The sequence below is a fragment of the Anticarsia gemmatalis genome, chromosome 19 (assembly GCF_050436995.1).
Source record: "Anticarsia gemmatalis isolate Benzon Research Colony breed Stoneville strain chromosome 19, ilAntGemm2 primary, whole genome shotgun sequence".
NCBI classification, from domain to species: Eukaryota; Metazoa; Arthropoda; class Insecta; order Lepidoptera; family Erebidae; genus Anticarsia; species Anticarsia gemmatalis.
Genome location: NC_134763.1, coordinates 5,451,149 through 5,471,030, shown reverse-complemented (window position 1 = coordinate 5,471,030; position 19,882 = coordinate 5,451,149). Strand labels below are relative to the sequence as shown.

Here is a 19,882-nt window from a genome sequence, read left to right as displayed (position 1 = left end):
TAAAAGTCAATTTTAATCACTGAGAGAGAGTGTTATTTTCCAATGACAAGGTATTGAAGTAGAGTACATTTAAGTATCACAGATTTTACATACAAAAATCATGATTTACATGGTGTAAAACATGGTAGGTATTAATAACTATAATTATATTTATAAAAGACAATAAAAAATAACAAATATATTATTCTAGGTTGTCAAGAATCCACTTTAGGAAGAAAGGCGTAGAAGTGTATACGCCTGGCTTCTTTATTCCACAGATCGTTGGTCCAAAAGATACTACTCCAACAAGATAGTTTTTGGGTCCTTCGGGAGTATCGTATATCTGCAAAACGAGAAATTACTTTGACGTATTATATTATTAAAATCAACACGTTAGAGTACTTAAAGGTTTTATAGCTGGAAAACATTAATTTTACAAATAAATGGCAAGAACCATATTCTTTTAAAAAAATAAACAGTTAATGGCAATATGTTAAAACTATCGATGATAAAAGGCCATTATCATGTAATTATAATTTTCGACCTCTTTCGACCTTAGGTCAGGCCGATACACCTATAAAAATATGGCAAAGCCATTTGTTTTATTAAGAGTAATAAAAAAAAAACAAAACCTAATGGCGATATGTCAAAAGTTTCGACGTAAAACGGCCAATATCATTCTAGTTAACGTTGAACCGAAGAGGTTTGTGTTTTAAAGGGTACCTTCATGAGTGGACCTCCAGAGTCGCCACCACAAGCATCTTTATTGTTTTCAGCGCCGGCACAAATCTCAGATTCACCTACTCTGAATCCGTGGCCGAATGAATCACATTTAGCTGAAGATACTACTGGTATCTGTAAAGATAAAGATAATAGTGGTAACGGTAAATGGGTGGGAAACTATGTATTTATATGTGACAAAAGTTATAATCTTTTGGTTCGACAACAAGTTAACAAACTTTCAAATTCAATAATATTACAAACTAATACATTGAAGAAAGGCAGCCTTGGAGATTAATGTGCAGAATTTTCACATGCTGAAAATTAATGTAACGTTACATTATAACTTACAGCAACCACTTGGAGGATACTGGCGCGTTCTTCCGTGGTCATGTTCATTTTGCCCCAGCCAGCCACGATGAGCTTCTCACCTATTCTGACCGTCTGCAGTTGCTCCTTTGTTCGAGGCAAGCAAATCGGAGCTACGAAATCTGTAAGAAATTAATATTTAACGAAACTGTCAAACCATCTTAACATTTAAGACAGAGTGGACTTTAAAGACATTTTTTGCGTTGCACAGGCACAGATGCAAAGTTTCGATGTCTATTATTACTTTATTTTAATTCAAATGTCAAATTGCATGATTTTTTGTTATTTAGAAATATTTGTATAACCAGTTTTGATATTACATAATATATGAATGCATAAGATTTTCAATACAAAAATTATAAACAAAGAAGAAGCTTCATAGTAAAGATAATGGCTACTAAAATAAACTGGAAAACCGACCAACCATTTGAACCAACCACATTTAACCTTTGGATAGGAAAATTTTAGAAGGTATTGGATTATAAGTATATTAGCCGGATTACAAATTGGACTTTGTAGTAAGAATAATCGACGACTGTTGGACTTTAATTTCAAATTTAAATTAGTGTGTAATTGTTTACTTTCATCAATAAATTAGTACACCAAGCCAATAAATACAGCAGTTATTCGTTTACGGACATGTTCGCTAATCAATCATGAGCCGTAATAAAACTTACTATTTAAAATAACCGGCGCATCCAACTCAATGATGGCCAAATCATTGTGGAACGCTGGTTTGTTGAAGTCAGGATGACTGAGGATCTTCTTTATGCCTCGGTCCTGGACTGGAGGAGCACATACTGACAGTTCACAATCAGGATTGGTTTTCGAGTTGTGTTCGCCAATACGTATTTTCGACCTAAAATAATGCAGTCACATTTATTCAGAATACTCAATCATAAATATTTATATCGTTGCTTAATTTTTCCTTATATATAGGTGCATTAACATACTGCCAGATAACTTACTTTAAGTGGATTTTCATGACATACATTAAGTACATAATTTCCTGAAAAAAACCCACAACACATTTCCCATACTCAGAATCAAAAGAGAGACCTTTTTTATTAAGTAATTGTACCCTAAGTTGCAGCATTTTGGATTTATTTTCATTTGACGTGAACATAAGTAGCAATATGATTAATTAAGTTTGTGTACATAACATACCAGGTATTTTGCAATTGACCTTGAGAACCTAACCTTTAATTTTGAGATCATGATGTTCTTGTTTTTTGGAAATGAAACTTGATTCTTAAACTTACAATACAGGTCCGTAGTCAGACTTTTGCACGCAGTGCGCGGCTGTAACCACGTGACGGTCCGTCACCAGCGCACCTCCGCACATCCAGTCAATATCGTCTTCATCTAAAACATTATTAATTTATTTAACATTCGAAATAAAAAAGGTCACTGGAAGTGGTATTTCCTTAACATATACTGCATCACGTGATACTACAGTATAAAACAGTTTGCAGAATAAATAAGTAAATGTGCCGACGAACATCTTTAACAAGATCGCTACACTATAACGAACGATTTTTAGGTCCGCATGTAAATAATTGCAGGACTCAATGGCGAGGGCTTCGGTACTTGAATAATCAACAGAGATTCGTCTGCACTGAGTTTGTTTGGCGACACCTATTAATCGATCAGAGATATAACCTAATAAACCTAAAGTAAGAACATCGCAAGTAAACCGCCAGTCCCGTGATCATTAGCGATATCAGTGACTGGTAAAAATATGGGAATAAGAACCCACTAATATTCTGCATGAATAAGTAGAGCTCATTCTAAAAATTTTGCCGCATGTCCAACTTTTTATATGTCGACCCTATGATTCCTAGACAGAGTCTTCAGTCTATACTCTATAAAAACTAGTTTCTCTACAGCTGTCATCAAAGATATTACAAAACATATCTGATTATTTTCATTGTCATGTTTCATTGTAACCTGTCAAACATGAATCTCTTGTTATGATTGTCGGTTATTTATGTACTAGAGCCAAGTATCCATTAGTGCTTGTCGGTTTTCCCTTTGACTAACAACAATAAATATTGCATAATCTAGTATAGATGCTTCTGTCCTCGTAGCTATTGTATATTATGTAAATTGTATGTTATTGCGTTCAACACAAAGAATGAGAATAATTCTGATATGAGTACATTTTGTGTTGGTTATAAAAGAGCCACTAAATAAACAAAAGGTCATTCACACTGAATAAGTAGGTGATCTTACAATTAGCCTACTTAAAACTAGATCTAATTCAATTGATATATTATTTTACATACCTACACAATTAGTAAAAGATAAAATGCCAATTTATAAGGAAAACCACTCGAAATATGATTTTGGTACGGTAAACTGGCGCTGCACAAAACGTTACAGCTATCGGACAGATAATTATTGTAATTTATTACCTCCATTTAGAAACAAGCAAAATATTCATAGAAAGTGTACTTACTACAGATCGTATAAATACAATCTTACGTATTTTTTATTTGGACTAGAAATGCACGAATTAATGCAGGTTTTAAACCTACATATATCGTTAAAGATAGCAATTCTTTAATAAGTGATTGTATTGAATGGTTCTCATAATTAATATTGAGCCATATTATTATTAATAATAGCAGTAAATGTAATTGATTCTAGGTACTAGTAGCGCTAGTAGGGAGTTTAACCTCTGACCGTAGAAAGATAAAGTAAGCGAAACGTCACGACATGAGATAATATGGATATTAGTGACGTAATATTGATTAAATGATGAAAAGTACAGGATAAGTGATAGGATACGATAATACTTAAAAACTATAAAGCAGCCTCAAAATATTTAACATCATAAAAGTACTACTGAAAAAGGCAAAACTGTACTTTATATTATAGCGATTACTCTAAGGTATACCAATCCAAAATGTATAATTTGATACAACATTAATTTTCTTAAATACAGCAGGGACCGTATTTTTCCTCATGCATGTAAGTAAAACTAAACATTTCGAGCTAAAAAACCCGTAACACAAATTTTCCCATCATCTTTGCGGCAATCTTCTCTTGATTTATTATTTTTGTTTTAGAACAGAGGCACATTCAACTTGTTCATTAATTCTGATGTTGAATCATTACTAGCCCTGCTTTTCAAACTTGCGACGTTGTGTGGTCTCTGCCTATTGTATTCATTATCTTTTTATTTATTTTTTTTCAAAAGACAACTCCCGCACTAAGATTCACTCTTGTCTCGCTGGACTTTTACAAACATACAAACAACGGACACAAAGTACAACCAGACCCGAAACAATTATCTGTGGATCGCACAAATAATTGTTCGGTGTGGGAATCAAACCCACTAGCTCCCGACGCAATGGTTGCGGCGTGGTGACCTAAACCACTGCGCCACGGAAGCAGTCAGTATGACTACTTAGTGACTGTGTAGGATCTATAGGTTCAGTATTATGTTCTCATACCAATATATCCAAGTCTAACGATCCAAGGGAACTGTCCGAGCGCAGCGTTGTAACCTCCAATGATACGTTCACCTGCGTATTCCCCGCAGTCCAATGTATCCAGCTTGCGCCAAGCAGGGTGGTTCGCTATGCCATCGCCTGCTCCCACCAAGTTATCTATAATTATACGAGGATGATTGTACTTAAGTAACGAAAATTAAGTTCTTTAAATCCTCACTCAAACACAAATTATAAAGTTGACTAGCTGACTCGGCCAACGTTGTTTTGCCATATAAATAAAAAAAATGTCACTTAGGGGTATGAAAAACAGATGTTGGCCGATTCTCAGACCTACTCAATATGCTCACAAAATTTCGTGAGAATCGATCAAGCCGTTTCGGAGGAGTACGGTAAGTAACATTGTGACATGGAAATTTTATTATATACTTAAGATTAATTTAAAACTTAAGTCGCAAAATCATTTCTGAGACAAGTTGAGTATTTCACAGATATACAACAATTTGTGTATCATCTTGAAACATGGCCTGCGATCTACCTTTCCACATTTTGAAGAGGAATCTGCTACAACTTTTTGTTCTATCAAATGTCGCAACTACTTTAAATATCAATCAAGCTATGGTTCTATGTCACATAGATTTCGATAATATAAACACAATAAACCAGCAAACAATTAATACACATGTCATTATGTTCTCAGTGTAACAGGTGACTGTTTATTCACTTAACTAGTAATTTTAAGTAACACGTTTTCCCATTAGGCGTCATACCTATAAGCAATTAAGTTGTTGCTCATGTTCTCATAATTGTTTCTACACTTGTGATATCGTAATAAGAAAATATTGTACAATTCTTTGAATCGTTCAGTCATTACGAACACAACCTCTTGCTATTGCAGGTTCGTATGAATCGTTAACGATCAGCGATTCTGTGACATACTGTATTAATATAATATCGGGGACTTACCTGGTTGCAACGACATCAAAATATTGTAAAATATTCTAAGGGTGTGATAGTCCGGATACTTATAACTCATTTTTATATTTTACAAAATAAAAAACTGTCGCACAAGTAACTTTTATCAAACTTTCTTTATTAATAATACTTTAATTAATGATTTTAATTAAAATAATACTTAATTAACGAGCTCTACGCATTCTACGGTAATTATTTAACAGCATTAAAAATGTCACCGTGCTGTGTGCATGATAATAAAGCGAATATATTAAATTGAAATACGTTATGTGCTTTAAACGGGTGAAAATAAATCGATTAGCTTACCCGTAACGTAGCAGTGGAAAAAGGTTATAAACGACATGATTTGGCGCCATTTTAATGTAGTCATTATGTTACCTATTTTACAGATGAAAATGTATTAGGGAAATCTGTAGGAGTTTGTTGTGTGAGTTGATGTTCATAACTGTTAGTTTTTAGTCGAGAGTCAATAGTTGTGATGTGTAAGAAGTGCAGTGCAGCGTACAAACGATATTAGTTCCGCGCGTGTTATACAATGCATTCAGTAAGGTAATAGGGTGGCAACTGAATTTCAGTGTAACATTTACATTGAATATAATTTGTTAACATAACAGTAAGTTTTATTAAGTTAATAATCGTTACCACTCTCTCTTATTTTCCTTCCACTGCATTATTGTGTCACTTTTTCAGTTCTCCTAAAAACAAAAGCAGTATTTTTTTGAGGACACCTCCGTTAAACAGGGCCAAATCTCAATTCGTAACAAAGATATTCTAATAAAATAATTGTTGGTGACAAATATTGTTTCCTACGCGTAATCTTCGAAGACACAATACCTATCTAACGAAAGAGTATTGCAAAAAAACTACAAGCGCTCGACTCCTTCACTAGATGATGTATTAGGCACTTAGACAACAGTTTCTGGAAATACAAAAAACCTGCAAATTAAAAGATAAACGATCGACAGTCATCTAAACTTGAACTCCATGAATCCATGACTAACAGAGCTTTGGGGAAAACCTCAATATTTCTACCTAAATGATTTCGATCAAAGATCACTTACTATAAATAACGTTTTAGAATTGTTGGAATCGATTAAATTGCTTAAGAACGTTCACAGCTTTGTAGAATAACTACAATTAACTTTGTTGCGCTATGAACCGCGGAAGTTACTTTAAACTGTAGTAAAAAGAATTCCCCCGTTTGCGGTGGCATTTGATTATGTACCTTAAGACCGTGGTTGAAATTTTCCGACTATCTAAATGCCATATGATTTTATTTTCTGTTAAGAAATACTAAGTAATTCTCTGCTTCTAGGTACCGACAACCGGCTAGCTATTGAAAAAAAAATTATAAAAATCTGACCAACGTCTCTATTGGGCGCCGTTAGGAACAATTTTTTCAGTACATTTAAAATGTCAAACTCTTGATAACCGGAGGTACCCACTGTAGAGAATCGCGCTACAGGTCCGATGATTTTTATAACCTGAAACCAAAAATATTGCCGTTCGTTCAAAAAACGCCTACTTTATTCCAAAATTCTTTAATGTGAAGATAGTATGTTGTGCCTATAGTCCCCGAAGCAAAGCCCATGTGCAACGCCTGTCAATCTCCGCTTTGATTTACAAACACTTACAAATTTGTGTATTCGATACGCGTTAATGAGTTAAAATGGCAAGCGTATTATAATTGGATGCATATTCCATCAGACAGGGCAGGCAAACATACGGATTCGAAAGCCTTTTAGAAATCTTTGAGCTTATATTTAATTTTCAAACTTCTCTTAATAGTTCATTGATTCATCGATGTTATAATTTTTAGGCCCTAGGTTGCGTTTTCCAGAGAATGCAATTAATTGTTGACGCAAATGTGGTGTCAAAAGAAGCCTAAGTTTAAGTTTTTGGGTCGGGGCTTCTACTGACTACACAATAAAATCTCTCTCAACCCTAAACGTAACTTTTCAAGGGACTATACCTAAAGGTCGATTTTGTGAAATGATCGAAAATGATTAATGTTTTTTTCGTTTTATAGGGCAAAATATAAATTTCCGAAAGAATCGGAAGCTTTAATGAAATAGACAGAAGAAGATACATCCTAGCCCAGATGAAATTCCAATATTATCTTCTGCCCTTACAAATTAATTTTATTAATTTTATTTCCTCTTTATTTATAACTAGCTGACCCGCGCAACTTCGCTTGCGCCACATAAGAGAGAATGATTCAAAATTTTCCCCGTTTTTGTAACATTTTTCACTGGTACTCTGCTCCTATAGGTAGTAGCGTGATGATATATAGCCTATAACCTTCCTCGATAAATGGACTATCTAATACGGAAAGAATTTTTCAAATCGGTCTAGTAGTTCCTAAGATTAGCGCGTTCAAACAAACAAACAAACAAACAAACTCTTCAGCTTTATAATATTAGTATAGATATAGATTATTCTTAACTTTTGCATTTTTAAACATATTTTCAATATAAAAAGAAAAATGTAAAAAACATATTTAAAAATATAAAAATTAGGTAAATTATATTTTATTATTAATTTCTTTGATGTAGGTAACGAAGGGAAGTGTGCACTCTTATTTTCCCTATTACTAAGTATATCTTTCAGACAGCTGACTGATTGATTAAATGTATTCCTTTGCCTATTGCTGTGAGGGAAACATATATAATGAGCAAGTGTTTATTTTTTGTGTATTCGTTCTTCATTCTTCTAATTGGGTTTTGCATATAGTCATGGGGTTATTTGAATACAAATATGTAGATGTGAAGGCATTACAATCGTTAGTTTCCTTCCATTCATCCCATTATTGAGACCAGTTTTTTTAAAGCACGTGTTATAAAGAACGGAATGTCAACAGTAATGATCGCAAATATTGCGAAACCAGTAGGTAAGCCTAAATCTTTTCGATTTATAAGGAAAAAAGCCCTGTCAAATTCAACATGAATCGGTTTAGCGGTTTAACCGTTATAGCATAAAAGTGAGTCGCGCTAACAGACAAATAGACATAATTACTTTCGCATTTACAATATTAGTCATATATCTTAGTTATATTTGTTTTATAGTTAGTTAAATATATGGCAATTAGTATTTAGATTTCTTGAAGGTCGTGGCTGCAGGATATGGTTATATACAAAAGAACAACATACTAGTATTGAAAAATATATTTTTTTTCTGTTCACATAAATCGGCTGTCAAGTTCAAGGAACAAACAATCTATTGTTATTTTTCTAAAGACCAAACCAACTTAGCTAGCTACAGAATGGCAAGATGCCAGAACATAGAAAACAAGCATTGAAATAAATGCAAATGTGATGGTTTTACACTAAAACTACATTGACAATAAACCTCGCAGAAACCAAATAAAGGCTTAAAGAAATTCGGAAAATCTTAAACAAATTAGTTCGTCTAATACTTTTCATTCCGTGTCCTAATAACCGAATCAAATCGAATTAGTTAAAGTCCTATTCACCTTGAAAATTGATTACAAATTCACTATACTTACACGAATTTAACCAATTGTATTGTACCTTTTAGGAATGCTCTGCGATTGTTAGTAACGCTTGTAAGACTACATGAATGTATATTTCATGGTAATTGAAATATAATATTTGAAATATTTTTTTCTATATCTCACAGTAAATTAGCCTCAAAAGACGTTTAAAATAATACGTAAAAATATGAAATTCTATGGATCTCAACCTCCTACCAGGTACTCAGATCTGACGATTTTTATACACTGGTTATAATAAACCGACAACGGTATACTATACAGATTTCAAAGACCATACAAGACCAGACCCACTTTGTCATTGATGACTTGCAAAATTACCTATATCGTAAATTCGTGCAATTAAGTACTTATTCCAAATAACATACGTAACGTTAAATTGTCTTTAACCCAACCTGATCATCAACAAATATAAGAACATACGTCATTGTCTAATTAATTGGACTTGATTTATAACGCCTTGAGTTACTCATACTGATAGTGGTCAATACTGGCATGCGAATTTGGCAAAATGCAGTATGCACGCGAGCGGGTAAGTAACCTGGCGATGAGCGCAGAAAGAAAATATATAAATACAGGTTTCGAACCACTCACATAACACAAGCGAACATAAAAGCTATGTCAAAACAAGTATTATGTGAGTAAAACGATGGCTCTCGTGGAGATGCTCGGTGTGTTTTCCCGCGGAACTAGTATGTTAATGACCGACTCCATTATCTATTAGCCGATGACCCACTACGTCATTTTGTCCATCTCCTCATTCGAGCGGTATCGCTTATTCCTCCTTAAGTAAATTATAAGTTTGAAAAGAGATAAAAACAACACAAGGAAAACAGCAAACAGCACATGTGTGATCGGCATTTGTAAACTCGTTGTATAAAACGTTCCGACGCATTTTCTGTTCTGACTTTATCAACGGATAACCCATCCTTGTACACCATTATTTTTATAAATCACTTTTAATTTATAAGAAAAACAGTCACCGGTCAGTGCTTCCCAATGATGTCAATAATTAGTTTATTAATCAGTGTTTCGTGTACGCTCTGATAGTTTTTAAGTTGCTGTGTCTGAACGTGGTGTGTGTCGTTTTGTTGTTTCTGAGAGTGATGAAAACAAATAATGTTTAAGTTTATATTAACCGTGACCCTGCTGTTACAATCGTCGCTGCTAGCGGAATGCCGTAAGTGATTTATGTTTTTACAACTGACAATTAAACTGACATTTTGACGTTACTACAACAGAAATAACAAATTGAAATTGTTTTACATCCATTTTCAAATGCATCAAATTAGGCGTTTATATTTTTGAGTCATTAAGTTTTGGATGTGATTGAAATAGTGTGTCGTTTATTATTTACTTGCAAACTTACTACTTACTTACCTTTTAAGAGTGCATTGTGTTGGCAGTTACACAAAATTGTTTAAAAGTAACTATATCATTAGTGCAATTAGTTGTATCGCATTCCCATCTCTCATAATATTTACATAATGTTATCTCATAATAAGCTTGCATTATGCATTTGCACAAGAAGAACAATAAAACAAGTACCTACATATTCATTTTATAAAATTTCAGAAGTACCTACCTAGCGTTGGTTATAGGATTCATTTAAATGCAAAGTCATAACCTTGCTGGTTCTTTGTTTCGATCGAATTACGGTTAGGTATAATAAAAGACTCAATAATAAATGAAATACAGGTGAACAGTATAATTTAAATATCATTAGATACAAACGTTTTAGTTACCACATTTCTGATAAATGTATACCCAATTAAGTTTAAGATGGTGGTTTATTTACCTTGATGGCGATCCCGACTTTCTGATAAATTCAGCCAAATGCTAAAAAAGCCACATTTTAAATAAAATAATTTCAAAATCATTTTAAAGACGATTTTTTTTCGATTGCTAAGTAACCATGTTAAACTCTTGAAGGTCGTATTTCGAGCTGTTTGCTCCAACATTATTTTGGTGACATTAGTTGTACAAATTATGTCATTGTGACTCACTGTAGGATGCGACAACAGATATGTACTGTTTTTAAAATATCTATATGACATCAATTCTGTTATTATAATATCAATATTAGTCAGTATGTAAACAAAATTTGCATCCGTAATGCGAGATTACCGTATATAGTGGATCTCCTACGCATTTCAAATATATTTGAGGCATTGACAAATTAGATATGATTATGTTTTACTGTTGTTCATAAACATGACTGTAATACAGATTTTAGCAAATAAACAACGCTTAGTACCTATATTGTTTTATCACTACAGAGCTTATTAATATAGGGATATGTAATTAAATAGCAATAAAAAGGATAACAAATTGCTATCAGTTAATTAAATGATGTTTGTCTGATGACCATTCGTCATCTGTACCTCAGGTAGGGCATTGACCTCGGTATTAATTTTATTACATGCGTTTTTTAAATAAAATGTAGAAGTTGTATAAAACTTGATTACTTTATAATCTACCTAATTAATTGTAAAAAATAGAACCTGTGGTCGTATGTGTTCTTACTAAACCGTTCAACGTTTTTTAAGGGGCTTTCCAATCTTTCAGCGATCTGACAAATATTTAAAAATATTACCTACGATGAAACAACATTATGTTTCAGTTATAAACAGTTAAGCGTTAAGTTAACATAACATACTTAACAAATCTACGTAAGTTGTAATATGAAGGGATTAAAAGTATATTCTAAACCAAACTAAACATTCTTTAATTTTCTTTTCGCAGTATTTTCCGGCGACAGTTGCTTCGTTGATGACGTTCCTGGGAGCTGCGTCCCCTTGACAGAATGCCAGCCTCTCGTCAACGAGATCACGCGGGCGGGCAACCCCATGCCCTCACGCATGAGGCAGAAACTACAGAGTCTTACCTGTGGATTCGATTCGCATGACCCTATGGTAAATAGACTTAGATATCTTTATTCACTTAACACATTTTGGTAGAAATTTGGGACTCTTTCTTAGCCATTGCGAGCAAGTGTGCCAGTGCTTTGTAGCTAAGATGCCAGATTTTTCCTATACGTTTTTTGAGAGCTATTATGGACCATATTTTTTTAACTTAAATGTCTTCTAATTGCCAATCTTTTGCCCTGGCCGTGTATAGTAATTGCTCACCCAACCTACTAAGAACTGTCTTGATTATCTTCAATTAAGTGACTCAGAGTCATAAACTAAATGAAAGTAGAAACATAAAGTAGGTAAGTAAACTGTTGCACTTAGTACCTACAGGCTACAGATCCTCTCCGATCGCTTTCTATCGGAGCTTTAACGGTATATCTCTGAGATACACTTTATTTAGAAGTTTACTTGTTACGTGTGGTGGATAAATAAACATTCTCGTATTTAATAAATAGTTATCCTAGTAATATTGTAAATGCGAAAGTTTTTGAGCATGTATGTTTGTATGGATGTTTGTTACTCTTTCACGCAAATACTTCTGATCCGATTACGATGAAATTTGATATGTAGATGAAGCTGAAGACCCAGAATAACACATAGGCTACTTTTTATCCCGGAGTTTCCGAGGGATCGGAATTAACACGGGAAGGGTTTCCACGCGGACGAAGTCGCGGGCGGCCTCTTTATTTAATACTAGCTGACCCGCGCAACTTCGCTTGCGTCACGTAAGAGGGTAAAATTTTTCCCCGTTTTTGTAACATTTTTTACTGGTACTCTGCTCCTACTGGTCGTAGCGTGATGATATATAGCCTATAACCTTCCTCAATAAATGGGCTATCTAACACTGAAAGATTTTTTCAAATCGGACCAGTAGTTTCTGAGATTAGCGCGTTCAAACAAACAAACAATCAAACAAACAAACTCTTCAGCTTTATAATATTAGTATAGATAAGTTCCACACGAAGCAGCAATTCAATTATCAAGTCAAAAAATTAAAAGTCAATTATAACAACCGCCCTCTGTCCTTACTTAGGACCTCCGCACAGCCTTATTTGAATAGGCCACACTTCCTTCAATCTGCCTTGAGCCTCAAAATTGGGTTTTTAAATTTTTACCATGACGTTGTCACTAGTTTTTCAAACTACTTCTCTTAGTCATACAAGTAACAAAGGCATGTGAAACTGTAGGAATGAATCACGGTTCTTGTATTATTTTTGCGCTGAAGACAGGTTATTCACTCTGGTTTAGAAGGGACTTTCCAAATGTGCATTCGCAGAACGTTAAATTTAATTTGAGTAATAATAATTAATTTCCGAGGAATTGGTTGTATTATTATTTATTAAAAACAGTAAACAATTTCTTAAGGAAATATTTCTATATCGCTTATTGCCCTATTAAATAGAAAAACTTAGCTGTTTTCTTCTAGACATAATAATTTATACCTAATTCATTTGGGGAGAATTTGAATTTCAATTAATACTTTTCAACTAGAAGTCATAATTTCTCAAGTCCACTTTTTTCCTCTAATCAAAATGAATTATTGTACCAAGAAATTTGCAACATCATTTTTAAAGTTTAAAATGATTTATAAAATACACCTCTTGTTTTTGCTAAGCGTCATGATTCAAGAAATCATGAATCATTAAGATCCATGGTGTTTTTTATACTAACTTCTATAAATATTTAAGACATTTATTGACCATTGATTGTTCCGAGTTGATACTTTGTAATGTGGATAATAGAAAAATAATTTTAACGCCACGTGTCGGTATTTACCACGCGAAACCTTCAAAGAACAAGTAATATTTGTGTGATTCACCAATAACTATGTTAATTTGAGCTTTCTACTTTTATAGGTGGAAAGGTTTATAAAGTTCCCAGTAGCGCAAATTTTATCAAAATACTAGCTGACCCTCGCTACTTCGCTTGCGTCATATAAGAGAGAATGGGTCATAATTTTCCCCGTTTTTGTAACATTTTTTACTGATACTCTACTCCTATTGGTCGTAGCGTAATGATATATAGCCTATAGCCTTCCTCAATAAATGGGCTATCTAACACTGAAAGAATTTTTCAAATCGAACCAGTAGTTCCTGAGATTAGCTCGTTCAAACAAACAAACAAACTCTTCAGCTTTATAATATTAGTATAGATGAAAATTAATAATTTTGTTACAGGTATGTTGCTCGGCATCCGGTTTCAACCAGCCAGATCTGGGCCCTCATCTCCACGGTGTACCAAGCAACCAAGGAGGTGGCGATGCCATCAACTTCGTCAATTCAGGAGAACAGAGCGGCCACAATATCGATGATGTAGAGTCCTTTACAAGAGGAACTTTAGAAAATAAGAACGGCCCACGAGACATTGAAAGTCATCCGAACCTTAGACTTTTGCCGCAGAAATGTGGTACTATAGAGCGAGACAGAATATGGGGAGGGAATAGGACGGAGCTATATGAAATGCCTTGGATGGTGCTGTTGTCGTATTCTTCACGTAAGGAGCTTTTAATCTTACACTTCTCTTATTACCAGAGCTTAGAATTTAGCGTTTAGGCATAATATCTGTAATTATAATGATATGCCCCACGTTTTCATCTCCAGTTCCATTGGGTCTTAATTGTTTTATATTCTTCAGTTGTAGAACAGATAATATCCCTAAATCGTGATTTCCTTTCATTCAGCCATTAAACTTTCTTCGGGATGTCAAGTTTTAATGTCCATATTTTTAATTTCAGCTCGAGGTCCAAAATTAAGTTGTGGTGGTACAATCATTAACGAACGGTACATCCTAACTGCAGCGCATTGTGTGTCGTTCTTGGGTCCCAACTTGGTACTGGACGGCGTGATTCTTGGAGAGTACGATATAAGACAAGACCCTGACTGCCAGATGTCTGATGGACTGGAATTCTGTGCACCTAGAGTTATAGTAAGTTTTTGTTACATAACCGATTAATAAATAAGGTTCCAGATTTCTTCTTCGGCTCATACTAGAAATTCTTCTTCTTTCAACTCGGCGATACCTGTAGTAGCGTTGCGAGTATAGACAATTAAGTTGCTATAGATGGGCAGGATTTATTTCTTTAAGTATAACTTTAAATATCAAACCTTGGCAAGTTCAGGGTGTAGTAAATCGCACTATTGGTCTACCCTTTTAGAAAAATCCTTAGTGGAGCCATAAAGGATTTTAAGGATAGTTATAATTGGTATCGTATTGTAACAAGATTTGTTTTTTTTTTTTTTACAGAATGCTACAGTAGAGCGAGTGACTGCTCATCCCGGGTATGCTCCAGCCACGTTAGTCGATGATATCGCTTTGGTCAGATTGTCTCAACCCATAGATTTTACAAAAGGTATGTACTTTTATACTGATATACTTGGCTTCATAAAGCAATTGTAAAATCACTAGAGTCATTTTTAACCACGGTATGCCTTTAATTAATAGTAGTCACTGTCATGGAAAAGGTTAAAAAGAAACAAATACTTTTCAAATACGAAGTTTGGGACGAGTTGATAAATATTTAGTGACGTTGTGAATAAGTTAGTCAAACATTTTCCAAAAAAAAAAAAATATAAGATTTTTCACCGCGCTAAAGCCATGAGCTCCGAAAGCGGTACCGAGATGTTAAGTATTATACATTGAGATAATATTTTTTTAATTACAGATAACCTGAAGCCGCTTTGCCTGCCAGTGAATCGTAAGCTGCAAAACGAGGCACTGCCAGGACACAACGGTGTGGTGGCAGGATGGGGAGTCACCGAGGACGGCCTGCAGTCACCCGTGCTACTGAGTGTCAGCCTGCCTATCATTGGAACCAAAGAATGTCAGGATGCTTACAACGGGTTAGTATTTTCTTTACTAGTTCTATCTCTAGTTGAACAAGGCGTTGCTCAAAACTCTTATACTTGTCTCTTTCAAATTCTTCTCAAGCTTTATAATTAGTTGGTTTTTACTCGGTCTACCTTGGTGATATTCATTAAAGTATTTATCTTAGAAAAGAAATTGTACTGATACCTAATGACCCTGAGGAATGGGACTAATAGGCAGTTGTGTATTTCTCACGACGCCGACGTACTCATCCTGTTCATAGGAATCTAATTTTGTTATGTATTAATTATTATTTTTCTGGACTGTAATGATTAAAATTTTCTTCTACATCTTTCAGATCACTTCAAATCAAGGAAACTCAAATATGTGCTGGTGGCGTTAAAGACAAAGATTCCTGTGGAGGAGACTCGGGCGGACCCCTCATGTACCCTGGCACTTTCGCCAACTACGGGGTCCGGTACATCCAGCGAGGAATCGTCTCCTTCGGCTCCAAACGCTGCGGTATCGCCGGCTTCCCTGGAGTGTACACCAATATCGCCTATTATATGGACTGGATATTAGACAACATGAGAAGTTGAGCTTCTCTTTGCAATACAACTTGAAAATCGTCGTCAAAAATGCGTCATCGAACAAAATTAGGTTAAGTAAAAACCTGACTTATGTATGTCCAATTTCACCAATGGCACCTAAGGTTTCAAATATCGAATTTATAAAATAGTTACGTGATAATTCTTGTGTCATCTAAGTAATATTGTGGAGTAATAGTAGAGTAGTAGTTTTATCTTCAAAGATAATTATTTCGGAGTCAGTTAGTTTAAAACTCCCACATTTTTTTTTAGATTTAGATGCTTATGTTGTGTTGATGAAATTAGACATAAATATTTTCACTTATTCTTGTTGCTAGTCTCAATAACGTGATGCCTCGAGATTATACAATGTGGACAAATTGTGGTATTTTACTTAGATTCTAGTTTTATTGTCTTCACTAACTAGTCTATTGTAACTTTTATATTAACAAATAATGAAGGAATCTTTAATTGTATTATGACTTGCATTTAGACCGAAAGAAACGACTTTGCCTCTGCTAATGACGCCTGACAATAATTATTATGTTAGTAGTAAATATGCGACAGTTAAAATATGAAAAGAGGTATTGCATGTGTATTTTGTATCTTGCAGTCAAATAATATTTATTGTTATGCATAATTATTATTTAATACAGAAATACAGATCTTTAAGAGACAAAATATTAATGTTTTTAATTTCCTTAATCAATTTAAAATGTGTTTATTGAAATATAATCGCGATGGTTGTTCAGTACAACGACATGTTAATATTATTTATTTGATAAACGTATATTTTTATATGACCTACGATTAATTGTGTTTCTTATTTCTCACATTATATTGTTTGTGCATTAAAGTTATCGTGAAAATATACTAAGAAATTGATACACTTGTAACAAAACATACCAATGACTGTGTACATAGAAGTAAGTAACATTTTATAAAAAAATATATCTCCGGCTTTGGCACTGCCAATTAGATTTACTACCTACTTGAAGCAGTCAATTTATTTTTAACTTAATTTTGTCATTAACCTCTATCCATAAACTGTCACCAAAACAATTAAAAATTCATTATTTTTGGTTCCTCACAAGAAATGTCAACCTTCGGTCTCCAATACAAAATAATAAAAAATTAAATCAAACAAATTACCATGGATTTCAAAAGTTAATAGGAAATAATCGCATGTATTGCGATGTGCGCGTGTCGAGTCGTATCTTGTCATAGGAAGAAGGAAAGACCTGGAGAAGACGGCAAAGATGGTGTACCTTCAGACGGCAGATACCACTCAGGAGACGTTTTCACACCACCGCGCCATGTTAATATCATTTCTTTGTAATTTTTCCTTTAGTTAGTTGAAAAACGCACTTCGCCAATTTTTTTTTTAAAGTTTCCCAGACCTGAAACATTTTTGCTAATCCTTTGCTTTGTCCCTTGTGAGTTACTTTGAAAAATTAACCAATAATTGCTAAAATAGCGATCTTACGGAATTGTGACGAATCTGAATAATTTACGATTAAATATAGCCGTGTATTAGTATTATTATATAGCAATTTCAAACAAAATTCTTATGCCATTAAGATTCAAGAATAAGTAAGTAGCTCACTTACTTATTTCATTTTACAGGAGAGCTTCGCAGATACTGCAAGAAGGTACAGCGGTTTGTTAATCGGCTCGGCAAAAAGCGCCTACGTTTACTGGATGAAGGTGTACGAGGACCCCTACAGATGGCAGCTGTTCAAGAGCATCGTGTTCTTCACAATGGGCCTCAAACTCTTCAGTGATCTATTCAGATACATGAATCAGCCACCAGCCCGGAGATGCTAGTCTTCTACAACTATTATGTAACTGTAATCATTATTTTTTCATATTAATTTACTGTGCCTGTCGGAATAAAGTTTGTATTCAATTTTTACGTGGTATTGATTTTATTCTTGTAGGAGCTGAGCTTGGTTTTTTGTTGCAATTATGATTATTCTAGCTCTGGAGTAAATTAAGTTTACTTTTTAATTAGATTAATCTAAATCTACCCTTATCTACAACTTAGCTGTTTTTTTGTCACTCAATGATCTAAGTTCCTCACAGAGTTATTTATATCAAGCCTTTCTTTTAGACATGCCCTAGTTATTTTAGTTGTTGTCTTAAAGGTACTCGGTAATGCCTGCAGCTTGGATTGACATCGAGCCATTTTACACCAATGGCCCGTGGCAATCACGAACGGGCGTTTTCCCTATTTCTGCTATTTGAATCTGCGAAGACTGCTATCTAAAAGGCTTTTTTATTTGAGCTCTAAATTATTGGTATTATTAACGAGGTGCAGCATGATCTCATTAGTGCCGATGATTTTATCGACTTGATTGATATTTGTGACCTGTGAGTTGTGACTCTATACTTTGTCTATACTGAGAACTGAAGGCTTATCTGTCGTCACTAATGTACTTTTAATTTCCCCGTTATAACTTGTTTTAACACTGCAAGATTGATACGTTAATTATTACTAACAAATATTACCTTAACAGTCAGCAACGTAAATGTAGATATGTGTTTGCTATTCAGTGCTTTTGTATTTGTGCTACATAATGTTCCTATTTTTTTTAATGTAATTAGGTATAACTCCAGCTCACAAACAATAGAATCCCACTTATAATATTATCTAAATTAGTTAATCGCTAAAATTAACATCACAGCAATAAAACTAAAAAAATAAATTAATATCTCAGGTATGTTTCACCAGAAAAGCAGGCACAATACAAGCAAGGGTTGCCATTTTTATAAGTGGTTTGGTTTCACCCCATAACTTAGTAATATTTCCAGTAAACAATATTAAACCCATGAACTATAACATAAGTCTGATTAAACTGCTTGTTCTTGGTAAAATAGAAAAACATGTGACAACCATAGTTGTGACGCCTTAAATCACTAAAAATTCTTCCGTGGATATTAATGTTTGAAAAGAAACTACAGCATTTGCATTTTGCACCATGAAGGACAAAGGGAAATGCACTTAAGTGACCTTCAAAAGTTACATTCTTCAACTTTTGTTGGTCTCACGGATAGGTCTAAAAATATACTAGCTAACAAAGACAGATGATTTTCACACCAATGCTTGTGAATAAGGAAAATAGTAACACTAAGCACATATACATGAATGAGCACTTGCATAACTTGACCTTCATGAACTTGGGTTTGAGAAATACAAACCTTGGCTGCAGAGCTTTAAGGCCTTTGAAAGTACTACCATACCATCACCAGATCGTTTTTATTAAATGGAGATATTACACAAATGCTAGATTTAGGCACAGAAATGTTGCTTGATATGAGACTATAGGTCTAGTGGCTAAACGATTGTAGGCACTTCCATTACCTCTGGCCGCGAAGAATGGACTTAGATTTGAAAATAAATCTACCTTTATGTTATTCATTTTAATTTAGTGCCACTAGCCGATTTTGTATAGGTACCTACTGAATTAGACGGGTCGTAACTTTTCCTGTTATTGGCGAAAATTTTCCGAACACCTGCCCAAAAAAACTGGAAATTAGATCAGACTTAGGACGTCATAAATT

The 19,882-nt window shown here is 34.1% G+C and overlaps 2 protein-coding genes across 8 annotated transcripts; one reads left to right on the top strand and one right to left on the bottom strand.

Moving 5' to 3' along the window:
• Positions 1-25: 25 nt before the first annotated feature.
• On the bottom strand, positions 26-11,388 carry LOC142981298 (phenoloxidase-activating factor 1-like). 5 transcript variants are annotated; one of them, XM_076127099.1, is made up of 7 exons: positions 10,811-11,388; positions 4,530-4,685; positions 2,331-2,433; positions 1,746-1,927; positions 1,051-1,190; positions 703-834; positions 26-322 (listed from the first exon to the last, which is right to left on the bottom strand). In XM_076127099.1, the coding sequence occupies exons 1-7, from the start codon at positions 11,067-11,069 to the stop codon at positions 182-184; spliced, it is 1,113 nt and encodes a 370-aa protein (XP_075983214.1). In that variant the 5' UTR covers positions 11,070-11,388; the 3' UTR covers positions 26-181. The 5 variants fall into 5 exon arrangements, with proteins under 5 accessions (XP_075983214.1, XP_075983219.1, XP_075983216.1 ...); XM_076127104.1 differs by lacking the exon at positions 10,811-11,388 and adding an exon at positions 5,808-5,998 and having other exon boundaries at positions 4,602-4,685; XM_076127101.1 differs by lacking the exon at positions 10,811-11,388 and adding an exon at positions 5,808-5,996.
• Positions 5,986-18,229, top strand: LOC142981295 (serine protease ea-like). 3 transcript variants are annotated; one of them, XM_076127095.1, is made up of 8 exons: positions 5,986-6,114; positions 11,758-11,927; positions 14,105-14,420; positions 14,662-14,852; positions 15,171-15,276; positions 15,589-15,766; positions 16,090-17,244; positions 17,945-18,229. In XM_076127095.1, the coding sequence occupies exons 2-7, from the start codon at positions 11,862-11,864 to the stop codon at positions 16,328-16,330; spliced, it is 1,098 nt and encodes a 365-aa protein (XP_075983210.1). In that variant the 5' UTR covers positions 5,986-6,114; positions 11,758-11,861; the 3' UTR covers positions 16,331-17,244; positions 17,945-18,229. The 3 variants fall into 3 exon arrangements, with proteins under 3 accessions (XP_075983210.1, XP_075983209.1, XP_075983211.1); XM_076127094.1 differs by lacking the exon at positions 5,986-6,114 and adding an exon at positions 9,276-10,192; XM_076127096.1 differs by lacking the exon at positions 5,986-6,114 and adding an exon at positions 11,464-11,684.
• Positions 18,230-19,882: the final 1,653 nt, after the last annotated feature.